This window comes from Rattus norvegicus, chromosome 7 (assembly GCF_036323735.1).
Source record: "Rattus norvegicus strain BN/NHsdMcwi chromosome 7, GRCr8, whole genome shotgun sequence".
Lineage (NCBI taxonomy): Eukaryota > Metazoa > Chordata > Mammalia > Rodentia > Muridae > Rattus > Rattus norvegicus.
This window is the reverse complement of record NC_086025.1, coordinates 102814652-102835876: the sequence shown is the minus strand read 5'-3', so window position 1 is coordinate 102835876 and position 21225 is coordinate 102814652. Positions and strand designations below refer to the sequence as shown.

At 43.7% G+C, this 21225-nt stretch overlaps 1 protein-coding gene across 6 annotated transcripts in view; it reads right to left on the bottom strand.

The window, feature by feature from the left end:
* The window catches only part of Khdrbs3 (KH RNA binding domain containing, signal transduction associated 3), a 157918-nt gene that overhangs the window by 48669 nt on the left and 88024 nt on the right, over nt 1-21225 (bottom strand). For all 6 annotated transcript variants that reach the window (XR_005486718.2, XR_010053039.1, NM_022249.2 and 3 more), the window contains exons 5-6: nt 20985-21124; nt 16841-17036 (exon numbers count right to left, since the gene is read on the bottom strand). Coding sequence is in view for 4 of the 6 variants with exons in the window: in NM_022249.2 (NP_071585.2) it covers nt 16841-17036; nt 20985-21124 (336 nt within the window). In the remaining 2 variants the exon portion in view is untranslated. The remainder of the gene's footprint in view (nt 1-16840; nt 17037-20984; nt 21125-21225) is intronic.

Sequence of the window (21225 nt, the reverse complement as noted above, 5' to 3'; positions counted from 1 at the left end):
GGAAAACAAACCTTACAATTCATCATGTCAAAGGTAGACGCTGAGGTGAGACAGACCAGATGAGCTAAAAGGGGGAAAGGAAGCTCAATGTTAATGTACAGAAAAGCTAGTTTTTCCTTTTCAAAGAAAGGTCATTAAAATCCTTCAGAGCGGACTGAAGATGTTCAGCAATGGAGGACGGGAAACAGACCTGTGCATCCAGGGAAGCCAAGAGCAGGAATGAGATGATGAGAAGCCAGGAGATGAATCAAGGACGACAAATTAAGGAATGCACATCTGGGTTCTGGGTAACACAATTACCTTTTGCTGCAAAAATTCCTGTCTGGCAATACTATAGAAAAGGAAGGAAAACCTACAAAGCCACGTGTGCAAGAAGGTCATTGGAAACTACACAGGTTATGGCTTCTTCACTAACATGTTAGATAGATTCTTTCCATGTCTGGAAAGAATGTGTAGTTCAAGTCAAGAGTTTTGACATATATTTAAGATTATAAATGACTTAAAATTTTAGCTAAAATGCTATGCAGTGAAGTATTTTATTTCTATAGCTATTTGATCCTTGCTCAATCATTCTGCCAGGTTATTGCAATACTGTTTAAGGATGAAATTGGTAGCTCGCTGAATTACTAACATAGATGTTTTCTATTTCACAATATGAATCTGCGACTCTTTCGTGATTTCATTATTGGACTTGGCTATGAGGGGTATATTTTGTACTTCTTCCAATCATAGCATTGATATCTGCTCAATGGACAGCATATGGGAATGTGGGGCACATAAAGACAAGCATGACAGAATAAGGAACAGCCAGCCAACTGACTCCCATGCTCTCCTACTGGTTTTCCTGAAAGGCTGGGGATAAGAGTTCTCAGACCGAGAACAAGGTTGAGCATTAACCAGAGGATGCTGGGCCAGCAAGTGAACAAGGGTGGCTGAGGAATGAAGGACCTCATTAGCTCTGCAAACATTATTTCCTCCTATTTCTTTTCCTGAGACTATCTCAAGTAGCACAGGCTGGCCTGAAACTCACTATCTAGTGACCTTGAACTCCTGGCTCTACCTCCCAAGTGCTGGGAAGAGAGGCATGGGCCAGTGTGCCAGCCTTTCTGTGTTTTGTCTGACAGTTTAATATTACAACTTAGCTGTCTTCTTGTCTTTTCTCTCTTTTTAAAATTTTATCTTCCAGTGTACAAAGCAACTGGTTGCTCATTTTTTTTCTTGCTTGTGTACTTTTAGACTAAAATGTTCCTTTTCAGATATTTCAGTAGGTAGAGTAGAATTCAAACAAACAAACAAACAAACAAACCAGGAATGGGTACATTATGTGCTCCAATTTAACATGCAATTGAGTGGGATAATAAATCAGCAAAGAAAAGATGCAGAGAGCGTGGTTGGGTCCCACACATCTAAGCTACTGTGTGTTGCAGGATTGCAGGACTCCAGCCAGACAGGAGCTTACTACACCGCACCCGCACTACTCTGATGCACAGGGATTTCTTTACCCTAGAGATGGTTGTGTTATTTCTCACACTTCTGCATTCCCCCTTGGAGATGGTCCTCTTTCACGACATGACAGGTAGGCATCTACTTCTCTGCCTCACTTCTGTGCCTCCGGGGTAGCCAGTTCACCAGGTGTCTGCACGGGCTCCTCTCTCTGCCCTTGCTGCCTCTTAGCCTAGTCAGCGTTCTAGGCTGAAGTTCGAGTGGGTGGCTACAGTTCTGCTACAACATTTCAACCATACAAAACATCCATTGTGGCAGCATTTGACATAATGAGCACATCTCTGTAGCTGTTCCTGCTGGATGGTTCACCTTGTGAATCAGCCAGTGAATGTTTCTATGTCCTCAACCTACTTCATACACACGGCTCCCTCTGCATTCCAATATGAAACCTGAGGTCCGCCCCTCATAATTAGGTTCATCAGAACCTTTAGAATCTTTCAGATCATTTAGAGTCTTTCAAAGGAAAAGCGCACGGACTCTGTACTTGGCTCTTTAGTGTGTCTTCATCTGAACATTCCTCCAGAAGTCCCTAGCTAAAATGCAAAGCCAGGCTTGCTGTTTCCCGACTTCCACTGTTCTGCTGCCTCCTACAAGATACAGATCAAACTGGCCCCTGTGTGGTCCAGGAAGCAGTCTGCTTCTCATTGCTGGTCCCTCTGCGTATGCTCTCTCCTCTGGAGCCTTCTCAGCTGTTAGCTTGAAAACTGAATTATCATTTTGGGATATTGTATTTGATATCCCATTTCACATCATATTTGACATCATCTGTGATAACTCACATATATTTGGCACCTGTAATTATTTTACTGACTCTGTTTTGCTCTCTAGTCTACAAAGTTCCTGGGAGGCAGGATCAGTCTTTCCTCTCTTCTCACTGATCCTCTCCTGCTCTCCCATCCCCCAACCCATCTTCATGTTCACATTGCATCATACTTTGTTCTTATTGGTATCCCACTGCCCTCCTCTATATCCTCAAGCCAGTTCTTTCCTCTCCCGTTAGTCATTAAGTTAAACAAAATAGGCCAGAATTCAGGAAGAGAGTTCGTGTTCTCTTACATGTGAAAACTAGGTTTAAAATTATGCATGTCTGTGCATACAAATGTCTTTATATATGTGTACATAGGTCACAGGACTAAACGGGAGATCATGAGAGAGAAGAAAGAGGCCCTACAAGGGGTGAAATAGAGGTGATAACCAAGTACATACAGAAGAGAGTGTGAACGGGGAGCAAACCCTGCCATTCCCCCACCTGACACTGTGCAGGCAATGTGGCAACATCTGCTGAATGACTGGAGTCGATGACCCATTAGCAGACAATATAATAAATATTTGTTGAGATGAATGTGAAGCAAGACAGCACTACAGAAGAAAGCAGGCACAGAGCTTATTAAAATGCTAAAAATCTTGATACTCAGACCGCATTTACACCACTTTTGGTGAACACTAAGTATCAGACTTCTGTGCTCTGCAAATGAGGACTTTGGAGTTCTAGTCTACTTCTGAATGCCAGAAAGGTGTTATCAAAAAACTGCTCAAATACATACAAGGATGAACTGGTCGCCTGCACTCACGAGATCTTTGGCACCTAGAAAGCTTGCTCCCTCACTAAGCACACATCTGAGGTTTCTGCTTAGAAACAGCACCTGGACAGTGACCCCTGAGTGGACAAAAGGCTAGGGAAGGAGCTGTGACACAGGTAGAAAACCTTCCGGTACCACTCCCAACCGGGCATAGGTCCAGATAACAAGAACACTTGCTCTGAAGCCATCTTCCAGGACAGAAGAAACAGCATGGCATACCTTTATTTTTGTCACAAGTAAAATCAAGCATAATATTTAAACCTGGGACAACCATTTTAAATTGAGAGTGATTAAAACTGCTGCTTCGGTGTGGCATCTTTGTAAAGGGAGATAATTATATTATGAATACTTCGCTTTAACTAGGGTGACAACTGGCCATTTCAAAATGCGAGAAGTTTCCACACAGATGCAGTGTGAACAAATTTAAGGTTTACAATGAATATCCTGAGTTTATAAAACAAATAAAGAAAGACTTGACAAATTAATTGTAGCTGGGACCTGGGCACCAATATCCTTGGCAATGTGGCTTCAACAGTATCTTTAATGACAGTGAACATAGGAGCAAGATGGTCTTGTCACACACTGAAGTACTGCTACCCCTAAGTAAAAGCCCTCCCACATCATCTGCATCAAACCTCACTTTTAACCCTGGGATGACATGGGCAACTGTTTGACCTTGCGGTTATAAGAAGGGACTCAAGAAGCTGTTCCCATCAGCCTTTGCAGATGTGATAGCAAATCCACCTGTGGCACTGGGTGGAGTGCATACCTGTGGAGTTATCACTAACCTCTCAGAACCTCAACCTTCCCATTTGCAAAGTGGGAAACAAAACACAGCTCCCACTACTTCCAATGTTTGTGTAAGATTAACCAAGAAAGAGAAGTAGGTGAATGTGTTTGGCACAGTACTTTCCCAATAAAGAAGGCTGTTCGTTTAAATACTTTACCCTTTTAACTCTAGAACCACTGAGTCAGAAAAAAAAAAAATCAAAGCTATCCAAATCTGACTTCTGTGAAAGTCTTAAAGTCTTGCGTGAGATGCAAGGTCTGCATTTCCACTTTGCAAACACTATGATGTAAATAAAGAACTGAAGGTCAAGATTAACTGTGGTTCTGTACAGACCATGATACGGTCTTTAGAGATATGCCTGCCAGCCACTAACAGAGTGGTTTTTTTTTCTGACTTTGTACCGAACAAAAGTAGAGGAACATTGGTTCGATTTTCTAGGTACTCAAAACACAGAACCAAGAAATAGTGACACAGTTAAACTAGAAATCTTACAAGCAAGGGGAAGGTATGAGTATAAATGGGAAAAAATTGTTAAACTAGAAATGTCATAATGACAGGAAAGAGGGGAGATAATCTCTCTGAGCGTGTATTAAAGTGGTGCCATGCTAAGGCCTACTGTTCGTATAGGGTCTCACTCACTACTTAGCTCAGGCTGGCCTCAAGCTTGTGTTCCTTTCGCCTTAGCCTCTTTAGGGCTGTTACATGGATGTGTACAGGTTTCCCTTCTGATCCTGAATGTGTATGATGCGTCCAGCACGGTTGGAAAACTTGATGAACAGAATCAACCCAAACCCTCCGTCATCGGGCACCTGAGATTCTTGCATGAAAGAAAGCAACTCTCTTAGTTGTTGTGGGGGGAACTACATTCTGGACTCTAATTCACTAGGATTTACTACCTGCTTCACCCAGACCCGTTGGCCCTTCAATCTTCCCAAGCTCTGATTTGTTCCAAGATACCATCAGCCTCTCTGCCACCTTGCTTAGGATTTAACAGTAGCTCACAGCTGCTCAAACCGGGTTCCAGAGGACGAAAGCCAGATCGGTATCCTAGGGCACCCACTAGACACAAGATCGGCTTTGCTCCTGTGCATCTGGACTGATAGCAATCAGGGGCCACCCCTGAGACAGCAGAGGGAATAATCACACAGATCATTATATTCTGTAATTTAGAGAATGACAGGCTGAGAAAGGAGTATGAGTTCACTGTTCGGTCTCTCATTTTTGTCTATGTGGTGAACCGGTACCTTTCTTTACTCCCCCACCTTTCTCCCTCTTTTCTTTTTTTCAGTTTTAATATATTTAAATACCCTCCTTTGTTTGCTAGTTTTCCTTCATGTGTTGTACACAGAGCAACCCAGCAGGAGAGCCAATTCTTACTGATACCCAGTATTTAAACCAGGTCTTGTCTGCCCAGTATGCATGAGTACTCCTGAGTACAGGTGCTTTATTCCCATTGTTTGTCATAAGTAAGCATCCAAGGAATACTTTCTGAATGAATGCATGGCTGCCACGGATGGATGTTACGGACCCACTCATGCTTCCACGTGTACTCCGTCTGAGTAATGACTGGCCCAAAAGGCAGGCCCAGTGCTGTCAGTTCTACAGAGATAGGAAGGTGCTGCTGGTCCAGCAATGCAGAGGCGGACCTGAACGCATTCGGCTCTAAAGTCCTGTAAGAATTTTCCTTGCTCAATTTTCATAGCTCACTAAGAACCCTTTAGATCACTACCCAGTCCCACACTGGAGGACAATGAGTTGTTCTGTTTCAAAAGGCAGTTCAGGTCGAACTCTCTTAATTTGCAAGTTGATCAAATGTTTGAATGTTTTACTCAAAAGCAAAGTGAGTCATAAAATGAGAACCCGAAGTACTCAGCTTAGAGGCTGTCATTGAGGGGGGCTCAGCTGGTCACAGACCACCCAGATCAAGAACTGGAACCAACAGCTCTGAGAACTGCTGCTTCATTTTGCAATTACTATCGTCCTCATCACGATTTTCAACACAATCTGAGGATTCTAGTTACTTGAGTTTTATGCAAAGAAGAGTCAGAATAACTATTATTTAGGGCCAGGCTTCTTTCATTCAGTATAAGGGAATCATTCACACTGCTGTATAAGGCACACACTGCTTCCTCCCACAGCTTTCAAACACTGTTGTGCATGATCTGGCTGCCGGTTGTTTATCTACTCCCCCCTGGGTCAGCAGTCTTTAGCTTGTTTTTGCCTATGGGTTTCCCACAGAGCCTCCCGGTGTACTCCCTTGTGTATCTCTGCTGGGAGCCTCTTCAGATGCACTGCGGGTCCTGGCAGTGGGGAGGATGGTGCTCTAAGCAGTGTAGAAAAGTATTCCAAGCACAGGCTACAGATTTGCATTCCCACAGCACTGCAGAACACACTCCTACTATTCCAAATCTTGGCACAGGCCTGAAATCACCTCCTTTCCCCTGTTTATCTCTGGCTGGTATGAACTGTTCTCGTTTTCTTCCCTTCTGAAAAATGAGGCTCAGCTGGTAAGGAAGACCCGGCCTGAATCAACAGCAGATGTACTTGGTGTTTCATTGTGGGCGACAGATAGAATCCTGAGTACCTTTCATATGATAATCTAATCGCCATAGCATACCTAGGAGCTGAGCCTGGCAAGCCAGGTTCCCTGATTTACTACTCTGTCTGCCCTGAGCTTTTCACTAGCCATCATGTGATGTAGTTGCACTTTAAACTGTTACCCAATGGTTTTGTTTTTTAAATATTCAAATCCAAGTGCAATAGCTCTGTAATGTCCTGTCATGCAACCCACATGTCTACTCACCCTCAAATAAACGATATCACATAAAAACACCTCTAAGAGGATAAAGAGGGCAATAAACTTCATCAGTGACATCTGCCATCAAACTCCTAGTCTGTGCAACACAGCCTTCTCTGGGTACAGGAGTCTCCAGAGAACTCTCTCTGGGCTAACCTAGGCTACCCCATCCCGGGGGTACTAGCAGATGTACTTGGTCTACCCTCCCTGAGGGTAATCCCACATCCTTTATAAACCTGTGTCTTTGGTCTACCCTCCCTGAGGGTAATCCCACATCCTTTATAAACCTGTGTCTTTGGTCTACCCTCCCTGAGGGTAATCCCACATCCTTTATAAACCCGTGTCTTTGTTCCGCTCTCTATTCTTTACACACAAGTCAGCCATGTGTATTATTATCCTTAAAGTCAACTGTGTTCTTTCTCTGTATCAAGAAAAAATCACACAGAATCTTTCCCAAACACTGGGCCCTGATGATAAAAGGGGTATTGTGTCTGCCATCAATAACTTACTGGGAAACTGTCAGACAGGAAAGATCAAATCCGTGTTAAGATGACTATGCATCCACACAAGAGGCTGACCACCTGAAGGAATCCGGGTTGTAGGCAGATAAAAGTGAGGGGGTACGTACTGTAGGAGATCACACATCCTGTGGCTCATCTGATACTAGCACAGGGAGTGACCATGAAGGAGATAAGAGAAACAATGGCTGCCCACTGTGCAGACTCATCTACGGAGTTATTCTGTATTGGTTTCCATTCCTGAAACAAGCCAGCTATTCAGGCAGTTTAGGAAGAAGCCTGACTTGTGAGGTACCTGACACAGAGTTCCCACAAACTAGATTCTTGCTCTTTACTTACGTCTGTTAAAGGGAATGTAAGTAATCATCCAACATTCGTGCTTTTATCTAAATGAGGTATCCCTGAGCTTTTAAATCCCGTTATTATAAAGAAATCCACTTTCATAAATAACCTTCTCACAATCTGCACTGCTTTAATCAAAGTGCTGACTATGGAAAACGAGGGGGCTGAAGCAGACAGGTTTAGTTACCTGTCAACAGTATCCAGCAAAGGCTGCACTGGGGAAGGTAAAGGCAGTAAAGCCCTCTTCTGCACAAAGTTCCAAAATCTGTCAGCATTAGTTTTAGGTAAAGCCATGTCAGTGGTACACACCTTTGATCATAGATAGCACTTGGGAGGCAGGGAGGAGCAGGACTCTGAGTGAAGGCCACCCTGCGACACACAGTAAGGCTATCTCGGAAACAACACCAATAAAAAAACAAATAAGACAACAATCAAAACCCCAAAGCTTCAGGTAAGTGTGAATGGGAACAGCCTTCCTTCCTTGACTTCACCCAGTCTGTGCTAAGGCGTGACCGGTAAATTTCAAACATGCCTGGCTTTCCCTAACGGCCCTGGCATCCCTGCCCTGGGATTTCAAAAGAGTTCACTCCTAGCAAAGGAGGAAGAGGTAAAGTGTCCCAAGGGACAGGTGAGGATACCAGGGATCTTCCAAACCATTTCCATGGAGGACAGCTTGAATGGAGCATAATAAGGTAAGAGAATGGGGCTGGCTGTGGGGCCTTTGCTTCCACTCAAAAGCATCTCTGACTCTCAGTGGGTTTGAGCCACAGCTGACATCTTGTGAGGAAATACTATGCTCGAGCCGCATGCCTGATATGCGGGGTTTCACAGACACTACATAAGGGGCAGCTGCCTTGCTTCATTCAAAGCAGTTGCAGAACACAAATAGGTAGGTCCCTGAATTGGAATGGAATCCATGAATCACTGAAGAGAGCTTGCTGCTCTACTGGTTCTGTGGCCATTCACAAACGAGGTTACTCCAGGTACCACCAGCCCATTCACTGTAAACACAAATGAGTGCTGATGTCACTGGCTTTATGGTGGCAGCTCAGCAAGCCTGAGGGCAGCAGCTGGAACAGAAGGTGCACAGCTGCACTTAATGAGTTTGCCTCTAGCTCTGGCTCCTGCACTCTTCTGCTCATTTTCTTACTTCTTCTTGCCTACAGCATTGTGTGAGTGAGACTATGGAAAACAAAAGCTTTGCTCTAGGGACCTAATCCTAGCTCTTCATTCCCCCTTCGCCCTCAGGAGTCACTGTGGCATGGCTGGGTGCTATCACTGCCCTTCCTTTCCAGGTGAGGCACAGCCAGGAGTGCTCCTCTGAGAAGCATAAATAATTATGCAAGTGAAACTTACAACAGCCCTCACCACTCACCCAAATCCCCCTGGAGCACACAGATGCCTGCGCACTACCTCCTGGGAACTGGAGGAAAGGTGCAGGGATCAGGCCACTTGGCTCTGCCATTCGGAGCTGTCAACTTCAGGAGCATTTGCTGTCCCTTTAATTTACAGAGCACAGCCTTCCCTTACCATTTCTCAAGTAGGAAAGACCACACAGGCCATACAAGGCGATTTCAGGACAGTCTCCTCCTCCATTTAACAAGCATGCTGGAGCTGGATAACAGAAACATACCTAAGACCTTCATTATTTTTACCAACTTCTAGGACTGCACACGGAATTCCCCGCAAACTGACACGGGAGCTTTACCTCTCAGCTCAGGCTTCTACACTGAGTGACGGTAACTTATTAAGACAGCAGGAGACATTGCCCAGGACTCAAAGGTGAATCAATCATAATTAAATGAATCAGAGAACCAGAATAATATGAATTTCTAAGACAATTTAAGTTTATGCATCATGAAGGAGTCAACAAATCTGACTTTTTAAAGCGATTTCTGGGGCCAGCATGAAGGCTCTGTGAGTGAAGGCGCTCTGCCAAGTCTGACAGACTAAGCTCTGTTCCTGGAACCACACAGAGGAAGGAGAGAACTAACTTCTGTGAATTGTCCTCTGGCCTGCTGACACGCAACTGTACGCACATATACAACAAACCGAATAACCTTTTTTTCAAAACCATTTGAATACTCCCAATATCCACGGCTACTCAGCTTCAGCTTGTTTCTATTGCCATTAAAATACTTGCTTTTGGTTTTCCGAATCAGGCTTTCTACCTGATGAAATTAGTTCATTAGCCCTCTCTTGGGCTGCTAAAGGAAGTCAAGTGCCCATGGAAACACCCCCGTTATGGGCTCCTCAAGCTGGGCCAAGTTATAGACCTGGAGACAGACTGCAGAGCTGCCATCTACTCCACCAGTAGCATCTACAGATAGAGAAGACTCCATCCCAGAAAGGCTACATGACAAGGATAAAAACAACAGATCAGTGCTGGGAGGAGGACGCCTGGTCAGGGTCACATTCCTGCTGTCGTCAGACTGCACTTCTGCTCTGTTTATGTGGATCCCCTGGTGCACCAAACCCTGTGGACCGTAAGTGGTATCTTACAGTTTACCTCGACTGAGCACAGCTCTCTTAAGTTATCACGGATTGCACAGGTTACACAGGTTACCCCGTAGCACTTTCCCTTCCATTTCAAAATCCAGTCCTAAGTGGGCAATGGGCCTCTGGCTAAATATAGTTTCTATCTGACGTGGCCGCACATGGCAAGAGCCACAGTTAGCTCTTAAGCTGTTCAAGTTGGCCACTCTGACTTGCTGACTTATTACCAATTTATTATTTGGTGTGACTGATGTGTTATTTTGGGCATAAGTTACCATTCTGCTTTAAAAAAGTAAGCCTCTGGTCACAAGCATGGATTCAAGTCATGATGAATGATATGACCAGCAGTGACACAGGTTATGCAAACCTTCATAGCCAGATTTTACATACATGCATACATACATAATACACACATACATACATACATACATACATACATACATACATACATACATACATACATACACTGTCACTCCTACAGAGAGGAGAAAAACTGGTTTAGAAACTGGTTTAGAAATTGTCCTCAGGATGAAGCGGAGTGTCTGTCCTGTCCCATGGCTGACTGTTGGGCCATCAGCAGCCCTTTGTTCACAGCATGTCAGTGTGCAGGCCCCGCTTTGTGCTGTGCACCCCTCAACCACACACAGACCTGAGCATCTGGGCATTACATTTCCACAGCTCTTGGCTTCCTTTAATGCCTTTTTTAGTCTTAGTCTCCTACTCCAACTGAAGCCTCTGTCCTCATTAGGCATTGTTAGTGTCTGAGGCCCCCCCCCCAAAAAAATTGACTTTGAAGATCTGAATTGCTGTTATTGTTTTCAATAGTGGAACTGAATAATACTTTATCCCATAAAATAGAGTACACATACAGTGAGCCAAGCAGGGGAGGTGAACATTGTATAGACACACAATAAAAAGAACAGAAGAAAACAACCAGAAAGGAAAAAGCAGATTGGTCATTTCAGAAGACTTTCCTTGTGAGGTAAGGGCCAAGACAGAACAGTGCAAAGGCTTACCCCTGGTTTCCTTTGCTGTATGAAGAGCAAGGCCAAGGGGATCCATGCCCACTATCACCAGTCATTTCAAAAGCTTGGTGACTTGTCTGCCTAACCTGGTGTTACTTCACAGGCCTTACAAGCAGCTCGGAGCCAGTGACAGGAACTGGAGCATTAGTGGCTGCTGTCTGTCTTCCAGGACACCGGGCTCCAGTTTGTTTGCTGTGTCCCCTCTTAGCCACTTAGCCCCGTCCCTGCATCTGGCTCTCTGACTATGCTTTGTGAGCTGTTGACTGTGGATTTATTTATTTGTTCCTTTTTTTAAATCTCCATTTGCAGAAGCCTTTCTTCCGGCCAGACAGTTTATAGATGTCACCTACCAGTACCAAAGGTGACTAACTTGGCTGTGACTGTGCTATCTGATTCTCTGGTCTTGGCTGGGTCTCACAGACTCTCCCACCTTGTAAATGAAGTAAAATGGACTATCTTAAGCCACTTTTAGTAAACACTAGAGGGTTCATTCAATGTAATAAGAAATACCAAACACTAGTGCCATTTAATGATGAATCCTAGAGGCTAACAGGGCAGCGTTCAGCATGCGTTGTGCTTAGGTTGTGCAAACAGAAGACAATCTGCTATAAAAGCAGCTCCGAGAAAGCCTTTCCCTTTTGCAGTCTGCTGGTTGCAGATAATTGATAAGGGAGCTGCCGAAGTACAACAGGAATGCATGCTTGCCCTCGAGTGTGTTTTCTTTCACTGTAACCAAAAAGCAGCACACCCCCAGTCTGCAAGAATGTTAGGCTCTGCCAGGCCTGTCTTCCTGTGTGATCACACTTGGAATTGTTAAAGTGCTCACAGGGAAAACACTAGAGGTTAGACTAATTAACTTTTCAGTCATATAATCATTTGGGCATAAGAAATAGGTTGGTGTCACAGGGAAAAAGGAACTTCTTGTTCTCCAGAAAAAGAGATGTGGGGTTACTGTAATTATGGCTAATTTTTCTACCTTGAAGCAGAGTGCAAGGCCCCGGGGTCTACTCAAACACTGAGAACACACCCATTATCTATTCTCTGCATGTTTAAAAAAATAGCAATGGTGAACTACTTTGCTTTCCTGGAATATTTGTCTGTCTATTCAAGGTGGAGGCTTTGAGCTGACCATGGCTAGTGAGCTCCACCTGCGGCTCCTGTATGTTCCACCTCAGCGAGGGTAATCCCAGACACACACTATCAGACAGCAGCCACTCTTCTGGGTGAAGAGTCAGAGAACCCTTTGTGATTGTGATGACTGAGGAAAACATTGGGCTCAGAGGCACTTCAGATGCTCAAACTCTCCACCACTCTACCTAGGGAAAATCCACCCAATTTCATCAGGACATCCCTGGACAGCCCCTTTCCACATTCTTCAGAGGAGTCCTCTGCATTGCAAAATTAGTGACAACATGCCCAGTAACTGTGTCTTTCTTGGGCCTGTATAAGAAAGCCTTTCTATTTTAGAATAACACTTGTTATGAAGAAGATGCACTGTCTCAAGCATTCAGACAGGCTTTCTCTTATATTTTTGGTTGTGAGCCTAGCCTTTAATGGCTGAGCCATCTCTCCAGTCCTCAGACAGGCTTTCTCAACAAAGTATCAAGTATGCCAGGATTTCAAATTTACACACACACACACACACACACACACACACACACACACACACACACACACCAGGATTCCTCCATCAGGTTAGGTGTTAATAAAACAACTGTGTGATACCCCGGCACCTTATATATACTCTAGAAATAACCATACAAACAATGAGTGCTTAATCAATTTTTAAAAATTAAACTGGACTGCTTAAATATCATCAAACAAGGGTTATGGAAATCAAGATTTTTTCTTACTGAATATCTGTTAAGAACTTTCAAAAATTCTTATTCATTGTAGTGTCAGGAATCAAATCCAAGGCTGTATGTATGCTGTGCAAATAAGCTAAGTCCCCAGCCTCAAGGATACCTTTAGAATTTACATTTCTGAATTGCTGAAGGACTCTCCTCAGACAGAGGGATGGTCTGATGTCCTTAAAACAGCAAAAAGGGCTCTAATTTATTTCGGGTTATTGGTTTTCTTTAATCTTTATTCCCACCCTTTCTTCTTCATAGTTGTTCATTTTCCCTTGCCAACTTAAAGTGCCATAAATCAGGTAGGTGCTAAAAACAGAAAGGGACACAAACTGCCCTTAATCACATCAGTGGTGACCTCCATAGAGAAAGGTTACCGTGCTTGGTAGTGCTGTTTAACCAACAAATTCTTAGAGTGTGCCAGAAACTGCCAGTGGCTAGTGAAAAACTAATGAGGACATGGCTTCTCCTCATGAAAGCAAATGATCTCCCAGGCAGGTGAAAACAGATATTTGTACTCCATAGCTGAACGCTAACTCATGAGACACCGCATCAACAGCTGCAGGCCAGAGCCCTCAGCAGAGAGCTGCCATTTGCAACGTTCTAAAGGCTGGCCTTCCTCATGGAACGCATCATTCCACGCCCTTCCACGGAGGCAGCAACTGCCAAAGTCCGGGCCCTGGTGGACCACACATGCCAGGTACTGGAAATAAGGAGCAGGAATGGCGGAAGAAGCCTTTCCCCAGAGTTTACAAGCCGGTTCATGGTTACTCCACCACAGTGGACCAGCTCTTCAGATGGCCTAATAAAACTGCTTACCACTTGATATAAGATGAATAACAACTTTTCCTGTCACTCAGGGCTACCAGATTTGAAGTTTGTTATTTTCTAGTGTGCTTATCCCATGAAGAAGAAAAGAAGAAGGAGGAGGAGGAGGAGGAGGAGGAGGAGGAGGAGGAGGAGGAGGAGGAGGAGGAGGAAGAAGAAGAAGAAGAAGAAGAAGAAGAAGAAGAAGAGGGGGAGGAGGAGGAGGAGGAGGAAGAGGAAGAGGGGAGGGGGAGGAGGGGGAGGAGGAGGAAGAGGGGGAGGGGAGGAGGAGGAAGAAGGGGAAGGAGGGGGAAGAGGAGGAAGAGGGGGAGGGGAGGAGGAGGAGGGGGAGGGGAAGGAGGGGGAAGAAGGGGAAGGAGGGGGAAGAGAGAAGCAAGGAGTAGGAGGAAGGGGAGGGGAAATGGGAAGAGAAAGAGGGGGAAGAGGAGGAAGAAGAGAGTGTAAGGCTGTTTATTTTTTATGACACACCCTTACACATACAGTGATGAGAACTAAACACTGACTAGCTCTCAGGATTTCAAACAGTTAAGAACAATGGCCAGCGTCCAGACACATGTCAGAGACGACCATGATATGACTGGAAGAGGGCCATGAAGTTGCAGTTGGATCAAGAGAGCAGGATAAGGTTCGGAGGGAACAGTTGAGAAGCTGCTAATGGAAGCTCCCATAAGTGAGTGGAGGAAGCCTTTCCCTTTTCTGCATCGGTGATGTCCAACCTACCGCAGACAGCTGCCGAGCATTCTACATTAACTGTGTCAAGGGATTACGAAACGCTAGGTTAAGTGGGGAAAGTCCTTCAGTTTGGCTATTAATCTGAAAATGTATTCCAATGAATAACAGATGTGAAATGAAGTGATCACATTTGTAGTCTGAACCCTTCACGGCAGGAGTCTCCTGGTGAAAGTGTGGGCCTATGACAATGCTTGCTTCCTGCATTCTGCTGGTCCTGCCAAAGGCCTGAAAAGCAGGCATACACGGAGTTAGCAGAGTTAGCTGATGCCTTCCAGGCAAGTGAGAGCAATGAGAGGAAGTAGCTGTCAGTAATTTAAATGCAACAGTGGGGTGTGGGTACAGCAAGAGGCAGCAAATGGCCCCATATACAAATTCCAGCTTCAAGTGTCCTGGCGAGAACAGGTATGAGTGGGGGACTCAACCATTAATGAAGGTTTCTTTCTCCTTTGGAAAGCACCAATCTTTGCTCCTGAAAATGAATCAAGTAATATTTAGCATGGGAGTTGAGGGCAAACAAAGTAAATTCATTCAACATATTTATCAGTTCACTAATTTGACTGGTCCAATTACTTTCCCAATATCAAAAAAATTGAACAAAAATCAGAGCTATAGGCAACCAACACCCCTTTCACCCTCTGCATGCTGACCAAAATAAGGGTCTGTTTGCTTTTATTTCTTCCTCTGGGCAAGAAATATTTGGATTTATTCATCTAATTTTTAGGCTGATCAGCATATACACACTGGGGCAGGGAATGTGGATCTGTCTCACAGAGGGCTCTCAAGCAGTCCTTTATTGAGTATAAGGATGAATTAGAACACTGAAAGTGACAGTAACTAAACATGTGCTTATGAAACCAGCAAATGTTAAATTAAACTCATTTCAAATGGATAGTGAAATAGATTCCATGATCTGATTCCCCACAATCCTGGCCTGGCAATTTCTAGAATATCATCCAGCCATGTTTATCCAAGAGCAGTCAAGCTAAGGTGGGAACAACGTGACTATGGCATAGAGCTACAAGAACGTCAACAGCATTCCTTGTCTTTGTTGCCCCTACTCCTGTGGAAGGGTCAGCATTTGTGAAAAAACTCAAGGCATAGCCATCACTGTCAGTTTTATAAGAACATAAGGAAACAGGAAAACCAGCAATTTTAGGAGATGAGAAAGAACAAGGCCAAATAGCAAAACGGAGAGTCTGATGGGGAACAACAGCGTGCTGAGTTATAAATGAAGGACTCTCATGAAATCGAAGGAGCCAAGTGTTTTCCATCCCTGCCCACCCACATGTTCAGTTTATGTGGAAAAGCGACTGTAACAGCAGCTGTAACGCTCACGAGCTCAGCAGTTGCCCTGATGAGGTTCTCCTGCAATAGCTGACCTACACAGAAGCAGAAAGAGCAGGCAGATGATATGGGAAGGGCAGTCTAGGCCAAAAGCCTAGAAAGGCAACATTCATGGATTTCTGTTCAGTCCAGAATGTGGAAGTCAAAGCAGCCACAGATGACACTAAACACGAGTCTAGAGACTCCAAGATAACTGCAACCTTTTAGAAACTGTGCAAAGACATGCCCAGTACCTCAGAAACACAGCAGAATGAGAGAGCTCACTGCGAGCCTCTGATTCCTGCCACTACTGTCCCTGGACTCTGATTCCTGCCACTACTGTCCCTGGACTCTGATTCCTGCCACTACTGTCCCTGGACTCTGATTCCTGCCACTACTGTCCCTGGACTCTGATTCCTGCCACTACTGTCTCGACTACCTTTTAGTGAGAACATCTACTGACTTCTCAATCCCTCCATCTGTGGCAGCAAGGAAGCTATACCAAGAATTCGAAGCACTGGCATCCTTAATGAGACCCTTCCCTTCTGTCCCACTTTTACAGTTCTATTTCTTTCTCTTACCTTAACTACAAGCCATACCTGAGAATCTCAACTGGTAAAGAAGACTAATCAATGCAAAAACATAAGGAATTTTAATTTTTTTGACGGAACAGAACTTTCTTACAAAGTTATGCTTTACTAAGCAGATTAAAATGATACAGTAAAAGGTGACACCATCTTCGTATTTTTAGGCAATCTCTTTTCAAGTGACTGACTTATTCAGACACAACCCAAAATGGAATATAAAAGAATGTTCTAGTCAACTCATGGAAGAGCTTAATAGCTCTATTTGTGTGATGCCATGTTGAATTCCCCATGGCTGAGATTCTGCCTTAGTTTCAAGCTGCCTTGAAACCGACCCTATACTTTTGAATTTCCATGCTAAGTGGCTTTAATGTCAACTACTTGCTAGGCTGGGGAGGTGGACAGGAGAAGCAACTCCGGCACATTATCTGACTTGACCAACTTGATCTCCGAAGCTATCACCTTTACTTACATACTCTCCATAGGTCTCCTGTGTTGGGGGTGGCGGTGGAGGTCTGTATCCAGTTGGGGGGACACCTCTTGCTCTGGGAGTGAGAAGTCCTCTTCCCCGGCTCACTGGCCCTCGGGTGGAAAGGACTCCTCGGGGAGTCGGTGTCCCACGTGGTACCCCAACTGCAACAGGCCTGGCTGTGACTCCTCCTCTTCCCCTGTGAGCAAGAGGGTCAAATTAGCAGTATCTGTCATATTTTCTAGCATGTTATTCTTCACATACATTGACATCTCAGACAATTCACTGTTTTACATTTCCCTAAGATGTAGTAAGGACAAACACAAAGCACAACACAGCAAATAAACATGGACCTAGGCAGCTCGCACAGCACAAGTCGGAAATATCCTGGGCACAGCTTAATTTCTTCATTGTTGTCATAGTGGGAAACTCTTGATTTCTGGGAGACCGCACAAATGATGCTGTTCCAGAATGACACCAAATGTGACTCCAATACATGAGTGGGCCCTGTCTTGTTCATCATCGGACAAAGAAACTGAGACTTGGGCAGATCTTAAACTTGCCTGCAAACACACACACAGAGCCAAGTAGGGATTCATAACGTATGCTACGGTTCCACCTATGACCAACATAGGACAGGCTTTTAGGAAACAGAAGCAGGCACTGGTGAGGGGTTTGACACTTGCGCATGTAGAGCAAGGTGTGCTGTCTACAGCACACACACCCTCCATTCTTGTTGTTTACCAGTCTCTCTCTGGGGTTTCCTGAATCCCAGTTGGAATGAGGAAGTGCACAGGCAGATTCTGGGTACAGACATCACTTGTGTTAAAGAATAAGCTTAGTTCTTTTCTTTGCAATGAAGTGGAAATGCTTTATTACAATTTATTACATCCTACTGTATGATTTAACTTCAGATGCATTCTGAAATGTATCCCGACGTGGTATTAGTGAGGTAACAATAGAAGACTCTAGGAACCAATGTGTTCTACTTTGAGACTTCAAAGTGACTCCATAATGTACTTGCCGTAACAACTTACTCATGCAAGGTGAGAAAAATGTAAACAAGAGAAGAGTTTTAACCGGTCAACATTACTGCATGAAACACAGGGCTGAATGAATTCACCATGTGATAGGGAATAAACAAGGACAATGTAGATAAGATGCATTCATTTTGATAGACGAGAGGAACTAAGACATGGTAATAAGAAGTAGCTCCTGGGGAAACCACTGAAGATCTTGTAATGCTATTAAAATATTACTGCATCACAAGAAGTTAAAAAAAACACAACTGTTGGTTTCCATTTTGAGACATGGTCTCACTATGTAGCCCTAGCTGGCATAGAAGCTACCATTCAGAGCAGTCTGGCTTCTGAGGTTATAGGCCTGACACCTTGACCTCATTTTAGAACTAGAAAGTGCTAGTTGCCAGGGACTGGTTTACTCTGTTTAGCTTTGTATCCTGACCTCTCACACTTACATATTGTGTAGCCAGTACCTAGGCTTTCTTCATCTTTTGCCATAAAGAAAATTCAAGATAAATTTGAGTCCTAACCGCTAACTGGGGACAGCTTTAAATAAAAGGTAGTAAACAAATAAATGGCAGTATACACATCTTAACCATGGTTTCCAGGAAAAGAGGAAGAGGTTTTTCTAACTGTTACACTATAGAGCAAAGAAAGTGCTTCTCTTCTTACTCTTGGTAACATCAACACTTTCATGGAAAGCGCTCTGAATTAGAAACTGTCAATGATTTAAGGGACACTGACTTCCCACGCACTGGTATTGAGTATGCTCCATTGTGACATTCTCCAGAATGGAGACTCATTCTGAGTTACTGCCTGACAATGTGGTATGCAAAAGCTATTAGATAAACAACAAAATTTATTATATATGTGAATACATATAAAAAATCCCAGGACATGTGAATTTGTGTAGACACTTTGTGTCACTGAAAAGAACACTTAGAGACTTATATTCCAGGATGGTGATACTTATTTCTACATCCACATGTGGTCCTTCATCACTAAATGATGGATAGTCCGGGACCTCGTTAGATGTAGTTGATGTAGACTTGCTTAAACTAGATGACAGAAGATACTGTACACTTAGTGTACATTGTTGTGCACGCTCTGCTTTTACAGGACAGGCAGTATAACACCTTGTTTGTAACACTGTTACCATGGTTACCGTACCACTAGACTATAGGAATTTGTTTTAGCTGCATTATATTCTAATAAAACCAATCTCACATGTTACAGGACTGCATCTCAAAGCATCTGTCTGGTGGCACAGCAGTGCCTGTTCTGGGAGGCCATTTCTTATCTGTCTGTACATGCTGCCTCCAGTCCACAAAGGAAAATCTGCATCTGTGCTGTAACAATGCTGCACAAAACACATTACTTGCCCCACATGGCAACAGGCAGCAGGACAGTCAGTATAATACCTTGTTTAATATCACTGTTACCAAGGTTACCACATCAGGCAGCAGGAAGTGGCTAGGCATAGACAGGACAAGGTGGAAGACTTTCGTAACTACCTACCGAACATACTGTTTTGCATGTGACATAGTACAAATGTGTTAGCTCCCATCGAGTGAAGACAAAACCAGTAATTGGAGTAGGCTGAGTAGTGTCAGGCTGACCACTATTCTGCTGCCTGAATCCCAGAAACCAGATTATGGGAGAAGGCCTGATGGGATGATGACAATAGGCTACCAAAACCTGCCATCCAGTTACACATCCCCTACAAGAGAGCCAGAGAGGAATGACAAGAGGAAGAGACTGTGAAGATGGACGACAGGTGATGATGGGGCCATAGATCATAAAACCCTGGCAATCTCCAGGAACAGAAGAGACAGGGGTAAGACTGACTCCTTGTCAAAACCTCATCCTTGGCTTAGTGACACTGAATTTGGACATCTAGCTTCTGGTTCTGTGAGGAACACAAACAAGCAAAAAAAAAACAAAAAAAAACAAAAAAAAACCCCCCAAAAAACAGAAAACAACAACAAAAAACTACCTGAAAGATACCAGATTTGTGACAATTAGTCATGGTGACCACAGGAAACTATAGCAAGTAAGCAATTATTCCAAGCAAGACCAAAGGTGGGCAGGAACACTCATTTGTTGAGCAGTGCAGTGCCTCACAGCTCATCCACAGACATGTTTATTAGCTCTCTTTCTCTGAAGGAACCTGGCCCTCAGGCCCCCAGGCCTGGCTTACAACAGTCACACAAATAACTGGATTAGCATACTCCGGAATTAAGTTTTATTCCACAAATGAGCTTGGAAATAGAAAATAAATACTATTATAAATTCCAACATATATTCTATCTGAAAGAGATATTTCTATATAGTTTCAAGCTTAACAGAAAAGCTTAAGTTACTAGCTAAAAATGATGTCCCTAGAACTAGAGGACAGAGGGGAAGCACTGTCCCCCCAAACAACTATATCAACAAAAAATTTCTCCACCAATTTAAAGAGCCAGCTCAATTTTTTTGGAACAATTTTTCCCCTATTATAAGCTAGTCAACAATTCAGAGACAGAAATAAAAACTTTGTGTCCGTGTGCCACTCAGGAGTTCTTCAGCAGCTTCCGGTCTGACAGTGCACACAAAGGCAGAGGCATTCATAAAGCCTCTTGTTGCCTAACACTGTACTTAGCACTGATGGGGGAAAGTTCAATATGGAGCAGTAAGTATACACAGAGGGTATACTCAGTCAGGAGACACATAAGGTATCCTCACCGTCAGTCAGTACACACAGGGTATCCTCACCGTCAGTCAGTACACACAGGGTATCCTCACAGTCAATACAAACACAAGGTATCCTCATAGGATCACATGGTATCTTCCTCTCATGATACCTATACTACTAACTGACCTAAAACCAAGCTTCATTTCAGGGAATTATTGAATCTCTACTGGGGAGGAAAACAGTATACCAAACTACTATTAGCTGGGAAGTGGTACAGGATGTATATAAGTTTAGGTTCAGTTTTTCTCACATTAAAGTCAATCCCTGACTATGAATATCAGAATAAAGGTTTATAAGACACACTGACAAATATGTCTACCTTCTGATGACAGCAACTTTCAATCTGCTGCCATGGCAAGACAACTTAAAAACAGAAAGTAATTATACCTACCTGGTTATTGCTGGTGTCGTTACACCTCTCGTACGCAAAGTTGATTTCCCTCGAACCACTGGGACATCTGCATTTTCTGAACCTCCATTCAAATAAGTTAATTCCTGGAGCTGTGCTTGCCTGATTTCATCATTATAGTCCTGCACAGAAAAGATATTGACAATAGAAAAGCACTTAGAATATAAAGCAAGCATTTTTTTTTTGAAGAAAATGAGGTTAGGAAAACAGTTAAAATAGAAAA